Genomic DNA, 7,450 nt, shown 5'->3' with positions numbered 1-7,450 from the left:
TATTTAAAAATTTCATCCAAAAATTAACTAAAAAGATAATACTTTATATTTTAAAATCTATTATAATTATTAATTTAAATAATCGTCCAAATATTTCATTTTAAAAAAACGAATCTAACTGAAGTAAAATAGTTCATATTCAAATTATATATTTGATACCTCATAGATGAGCCCACTATCCCTGCCCCATCCATAGCTCAAAGGGAAGACAAGCCCATTAAGGGCCCAGATATTCTCCTATAAATACCAAGTTTGAGCGTATGATAATACATTCAATATATTATTTTCAGAAGCATCCTTAGCTGCTCCCCCCATATATCCTCAGTCTCTGACTTGAGCGTCGGAGGGGATACTTCAGGACACCCTCCTGGCCCCCTTTTAACGGTCTTATTCGTGATTTTCAGGCTCAGGACAATTTCAAAACCTGTCTCTGGACTAGTGACACTTGTCGGAATCGGACCCTAAACTTCCCGTGAGTATCAATATTCTAAAACCAAAAATTAAAATAACTAATTGTGTATAATCGAATGGAACGATGAACACCGTAATACAAATTTTTAAAAACAAAGCTCCAAATTTCATAAATCTAAAAGAAAAGCAAAAAATCTGTAAAATAAGCATTTTTCACAAGTTGATTCAAATATTTTAACAAAAAAATTTTTAAAGCTCGTCCTATAAACAGCAGGGCCCGTTCCTTAACATGAAAAGCGTATCAATTATTTCATAGTCGAGTCGATAATTAAACCGGTTCGATGGATTCTTGATCCATTTTATGAAACCGTCGGGTCGGTTTTGAAAAACAGATTATTATCTTGTCTGAAATCGAGTGGCAACCAATCAGAGGATTGCATGAGGATAACGAAAAAATGGAGTCGTTTTGTCTATTCTTCATCGGCACCACATATAACTGATCATTCTTCGTTGGCCTTCAATCCAAGAAACTAATCAGTTTCTTTCCACCATTGGAGGTGTTTTTTGTAAGGGTGCTGGCCCAACAGGTATCGATTAGTAAACTCTTCGTTGCTTGATAATGGCGAGCTTCAATCGCTTCAGCTCTGCACCCATTTTCCCTCTCCTTCTCAAGAGGTAAATAAAGTCGCAAATGCGAAGTCTAGTAGCTTCATATCGCAGATTGTAGCAATCTTGTTGCGGGGAATCGACAAAGGAACTTGCATTTTTAGTCGTCAAAGTTAGAATCTTGAAATATTGATTCGGGCTTAGCTTAATGACCAAGAGAATGATAAAATATAATGATTTTCAGCATTTTTGGTTGATTTCCCGAGTACCCAACAAGTCCCTTCTTCGATCGAGTATCCTAATTTAGCATTGGCTTCTTGTATTCTCAAATATCTTAGATTAGGATTCTAGACAGTAGAATCAGCTGGTTTACAGCTTCCTTTTGGTTTGTGTAGCGTGGGATTGTAGCATTTTCACTCTGGTTGTTGATTTCTTCTACTTGCAGTAGTCTTACTCATTTTTTTTTGCTGTAATAACAGTATTATATTGTGTTTGTGTTTAAATATTTTTCATTATTTTCTTGGAGTTCTTCTTGTAGCTTTTGATCATCTAGATTGTGTCACTCGGTTGCAGTTTTGTTTGAAGATGCCGGCGGCGGCCTTGAGCTCATCTCTCTGCTTCTCTTCCCCCAAATCGGCCTCATGTTCGGAACAGCAGAGCAAACTTTTAACTGCCAAACCCAAAACACTCCTATGTGACCACCCACTCTACCATTCAACCCATGCACACATTTCCCTCCAATTCAAAGAAAAAGTCCTTTGCCTGGAAATCTTGGGCGTCAACTCGGGCCGTGCCCTGGCCCAGAATCCGTCTCTCCGCTTAGCTTCACTCCATTCAATCCACGACATAGTCACCTTCCTCCAATCCAAAGGCATCCATCTCAAAGATCTAGGCAGAATATTTGGCATGTGCCCCAAGATTCTGACTTCAGACATAAAATCTGAACTCAACCCAGTATTTCATTTCTTATCCTTTAATCTAAAAGTCCCTGATCAGAATTTTCGAAAGGTGATCAACAAATGCCCAAGGCTCTTGATTTCCAGCGTGAGAGATCAGTTGAAGCCAGCTCTATTCTATCTTCACAGACTTGGATTCAAGGATTTACACGCTTTGGCTTATCAGGACTCAATTTTGCTGGTCTCCAGTGTCGAAAGAACTCTGATTCCGAAGCTGAATTATCTAACTAGCTTGGGGTTTTCGAAATCTGATGCGGTGGACATGGTCTTGAGATGTCCGAGTCTGTTCACATTCAGCGTTGAGGGTAACTTCAAGCCGAAATTTGAGTACTTCGCGAAGGAAATGAAGGGGAGTCTGGAGGAACTGAGGAGATTTCCCCAGTATTTTGCGTTTAGTTTGGACAATAGGATAAAGCCTCGGAACACAGAGATTGTAAAGAGAGGTGTCGAGGTTCCACTGCCATTGATGTTGAAGGCTACTGATGAGGAGTTCAGTGAATTGCTCATAAGTCAAGGGAGTGCATAAATGTAATATTATCTTTGTTTGTGTATACTTGTGAATCAATGGAAAATAAGTACAGTCTCTTGATGATTTAGCCTTTTAACATTTATTCTACTGCGCCGTTTGACTCGGGATGAAATGAAGAGGATATAGGATGATTGGAAAATTTAAGCCAAATGGTAGACGATGCGGTGATGTTGAATCTCAAACCGTGCCTAAGGAGCTTAATTCTATTCAGGAAATTATCTGTCTATTCAATTTCACAAACCAAATAGCAGAACACCATGGATATTTGTATTAATCCTATATAGTAGAAAGTAATATGATCATTTCATATTTATTTACCTTCATCTTATGGCATTACATCTTTGAACTTAATCATGTGGAAGAGTGTGCAGTGCAATTCTCTGCATAACAGGGAAAAGCATCCTGTTTCCATTAGAATTTCAACCCATTTTTCTGCCCATTATTTTGTATAATGTTTTCGAACTGGCATCAAGTTGAGAAGTCTAAAAGAACATGTGGATCAGCAGCAGACATAGCTAAGTGCTTGCAACGGGGTGAAGGTTCAGCTTATGGAGGCAATGGGGCAGATTGAAATTCAGATGGTGGAAATGGACATAGTACGCCCTCTGATTCGTCCATTTATTCTATATATTGTACAATAACTTTGATTTTAATTTATTCATTATTTTAGTGAAAGCGACGTTGCACACTTTACACTTTTTCCTAAGAATCCTTGTTATTCATGTTTTCCATCTTGGTATCACAGAGCTGTGAGCTCACTGCTCCTTTGGTCTTTTCCATTTCCTATAACCAACACACCAACACAAAATATCTTAACTTCACCTCTTTCAAATGTCATTAATCCAGCAAACCAACTTGCCATTGTTCACTTGGACGAGGGAAATTATTTACTCTGGAAGCAACAGTTTGAAGCTTGAAGCTGGAATTCGTGGGATTGGACTTGAGAATTTCCTCTATGACACGGCCATTTGTCCGCCCCAGCTCACACCATCTGTGGATGGCCGTCCAAGGTCTCTAAACCCTGGGCTTAAACAAAGGAAGCTCTACCTTCTTGTTTCCTTTGAGCAAAGTAGGGGCAATTTTCAGTATCTCGCTTACATCAGACAGTTGCTCATCAATATAGCTAATGAATCCCTGAGACTCAAGGATCCCATAAATCAGGGAGTGAAAAGGTATTTTGGATGATTTGAGTCCTTCCTCAGCAAATTGGAGCACTGTTTTGGATACCAACCTACAGAAATTGAAGGTGCCATGTGTATCAATGGAGAACAGAATCATAGCTTGTTGTCTTGTGACGATTGTGGAGTTCGTGGAAGGATTCTAATTGCAGATCACAATCTTGTGAAGAACAAAATAAAAAGATATCAAATTGGCGGCAGACAGACAAATGGGGTGTGCCGGAAATTGATTGATTAGGCCACCGGTAATTGTTAAAGTAGCATCATGGATATCCGATAGTAAACCATCTTCTAAATCTGCAGGAGTTTGATAAAAGTTGTTGATGATAGCTGGACTGAATTCATACACCCTGTTTCGAACGAACACTTTCCCACATTTGCCTGACCTCTCATCTCTAGCACCTTGCGAAAGATTTGTGTAAAATTCAATAATTGGTTTGCGGCAATATGATACCACAGCAGAAACTGTCGAAAATAGCTTGCGGAGTTGTAGAAAAGCCACTAGATTCCGCCTAGAAAAGGCATATGTGTCCACGTTCTTCTCATCAAGAAAATCTTGGTTGGCATACACAGACCATTGTGCTAGAGATATTTTGGTGTAGAACTTCGTTGAGAAGGCTTTGCTCAGATCATAATCTCCACAGTCAGTGTTGTCTGGAATGTCTTTAACATCTAGTTCAACATCATCGCTGTCAGTAGAGATGTCAGCAACATCATCGAATACTTCATCAAATGTGTTAGACGATGAATCATTGAAGGCCTCAGGCTTATTGCCTGCAAATCCCTGTTGCATTTTTGCATTAGGTTCATCAATGGAGTCTGCAGAGGCGGAAACAGAGGCATTGCCTTTTTCTTTCTTTAAGTTGGCCAGAAATTGTGCCAGAGAGACTTCGTCCTCATCGGACAGAGTTGGTTCCTTTGGGTCAAGCGGTGCAACATCAGTGTTAGAAATTGACAGTGTGTCATCTGAGGAACTGCTTACAGTAGGGTGTGTGGGCCTTTTACGAGCCACCAACTCGTAATCAGCATCCTTCGAATAATCTCCAGAAGTTTTCTCAGAGTCAGCCAGCGACGGTCTTGCAGATGATTCTCCCTTGGAGCTAAATCTTTTTGAAGGATTATAGTCAGGATTGTATCATGCTTGGCATTTTGATCTGTGAACTGGTAGTGGTGGCGGAATTACCTGATTGATAAAATAAAAATCGGGTAGGTTTTCTATATCGATTTTATTCCGGAGCTCACTTGGGGCTATTGTTTCCAGAGGAATAGGAACCTCCTCAACAAGAACAATTTCCCAGTTCGGAGCGCCAAGTGCGTCTGTGGGTGTTGTGTGCGCTTCAGATGTCTTATGGATTATAACATTTTCCTGTCATTTTTTAGATTGGAGACGAATGAGAGTAGTTAATCAGAATGCGGAAATGATTTTAGCGAATAATACCAAAACAATTAGATTTTATTAAGTTTAATAGGCAATGGGTAAACAACGTTCAGTTCAACGGTAAAAATCACTCGTGTAAGAATAACCTTTAATCGCTTAACAAATTTTGCAGAGATTCACTAACGATAACAAACTAACGGGTGAAAAAATTAAAACAAAACTTATGAAAATCTCCTCAAGACATGCGATAATAATCTAGCAAATTGACTTCGAAAAACAATTTCCGGATTTAAATTCCACATCGTCTTAACACCACTAAGCCATCATAAATATTAGATTTCTAGTAAATAGAGTTTTTCAGCATGTTTTCTTTGTTGAGCACTAATAACCTCTTGAGCCCAAGATAATCACAAACATCCTTCAACTACTTAGTGACTTCGTCATAGCACATATCATGGCCAAGTCTGTTGCTTCAAATAGAACTGAAAAATTGACAGCACATCAAAAAAATTAGCCAACACAGTGCGAACATCACATATAACAAAATGAATGAAAATGCAGAATGCCTAATTTCCTAAAAATGCATATTCATGTTAGATGTTGTCCTAGATGTTAAAGCATCCAAGGCAACATTCATGAGTGATCAGAATGCACACATGCTGAAATATTTCATAAGATTGGAGAATCTCTCGAAGTCTAATACTTTTGTGAATATGTCTTCCAATTGGTTATTTGTCCAAAAAAATTCCATACGGATCAAACCTTCCACTAATAAATCTTGTACACAATGAGAGTTTCACATTTAAGGCCATAATATTCTACCATTTGATTCATCCATTAAATTTGGGAGCAACAACTTACAACAGCCACATATTCAGATTCAGCAGTCGAGAATGACACACAGTTTCGCGTCCTACTATACCATGAAACTAGGTTATTTTCAAGGTAGAAACATCCTCCTATTGTGCTCTTTCTGTCATCTAAATCTTCAACCCAATCAGCATCAGAAAAACCCACTAAGTTGCTATGTGTCTCTCGAGTATATCACAATCCTAAATCTATGGTTCCTGCTATGTATTATAGGATATGCTTAACAGCTTTTAGGTATGAGATGTTAGGATTTGATTGAGACCTAGCACACAAGCATACACTAAACATAATATCGGGACGAGTAGTTGTCAAATACAAAATGCTACCAATGATGCTACGATAGAGGGTGTTGTCAACACCTTTGGCAACATTATCTTTGCAAAGTTTCTCACTTGAGCCTATAGGTTTTTCATGTGTTTAGTATTTTCACTTGCAAATTTTTTAATCAAATTATTCGCATAATTTCTTAACCTAGAGGACATACACTCAACAAAGTCATCTGCATGCTTTTGAAAAGATGCACTGAAAATTATGTCATCCACATAAACTTGGCAGATAAGTATTTCACCTTTTGACTTTTGAATAAATAGGGTTTTGTCCACCTCACCTCATTTGAATCCAATTTCGAGTAAATAATCGGTCAGTCTACCATACCATACACGTGGTGTCTGCTTCAAACCATAAAGAGTTTTTTATAACTTATAAATACGATCCAAGTTGTGTGGATCTTCAAATATTTTTGGTTGCCTGACATACACTTCCTCACACAAAATTCATTCAAAAAGACACTTTTGACATCTATTTGGTAGAGTTTAATCTTCATATAACATTCAACAGCTAGCAACATGCGTACTGACTCAATACGGGCTACAGGAGCAAATGTTTCATCAAAATCAACCCCTTCTACCTGTGTGGATCCTTGAGCAACCAACTTTACTTTGTTCCTAATTATGTTTTCTGACTCATCAATTTTATCTTTAAAAATCTATTTTTTACCAATTATGTTCCCATCGTCAGGAGGTGGAACTAAATACCACACATCATTACAAACTGTTCAAGCTCATCATGCATCACATTGATCCAAAATTCATCTTTCAATGCTTAATCAATGTTTTTTGGTTTAATATTAGATAGAAGACATAAATTTCTAACCTGTGAGTACATGGAACTCATGCACACTAACCCGATCATTTTGCGGTAGTCAACATTTCTTTTTTTCGGGTATGTATGTCTCCACACACATTTCCAATAATTTGGGCGAATGATGATTTCTCTAAATTTTGTTTTGAATATTCTTTCCATCATCGATTGTATCATCATCACTTTGCTATTCATCTTCGGGTTCAGTCACTGCAGGATCTCGTGTTGTGATGTGTTGTCACATCCAGGGCAACACCTGGATTTCCCAGATGGAAATTTCCAGCACGTCATCCTCAGCAGTTTTCCTTTTGAGATCTGCATGATCATCAAAGAAAACATTGATAGATTCCATAATAGCCCTAGTTCTTAGATTAAATTTACG

At 38.1% G+C, this 7,450-nt stretch overlaps 1 protein-coding gene across 3 annotated transcripts; it reads left to right on the top strand.

Annotated features, from left to right (window-relative positions):
• Positions 1–831: 831 nt before the first annotated feature.
• On the top strand, positions 832–2,567 carry LOC140975363 (transcription termination factor MTEF1, chloroplastic). 3 transcript variants are annotated; one of them, XM_073439035.1, is made up of 2 exons: positions 832–998; positions 1,591–2,567. In XM_073439035.1, the coding sequence occupies exon 2, from the start codon at positions 1,603–1,605 to the stop codon at positions 2,497–2,499; it is 897 nt and encodes a 298-aa protein (XP_073295136.1). In that variant the 5' UTR covers positions 832–998; positions 1,591–1,602; the 3' UTR covers positions 2,500–2,567. The 3 variants fall into 3 exon arrangements, with proteins under 3 accessions (XP_073295136.1, XP_073295134.1, XP_073295133.1); XM_073439033.1 differs by having other exon boundaries at positions 856–1,086; positions 1,556–2,567; XM_073439032.1 differs by having other exon boundaries at positions 857–1,086.
• Positions 2,568–7,450: the final 4,883 nt, after the last annotated feature.

This window comes from Primulina huaijiensis, chromosome 4 (genome assembly GCF_012295235.1).
Source record: "Primulina huaijiensis isolate GDHJ02 chromosome 4, ASM1229523v2, whole genome shotgun sequence".
NCBI lineage: Eukaryota > Viridiplantae > Streptophyta > Magnoliopsida > Lamiales > Gesneriaceae > Primulina > Primulina huaijiensis.
The sequence above is the reverse complement of the archived record's forward strand: the minus strand, read 5'-3'. Positions and strand labels throughout refer to the sequence as shown.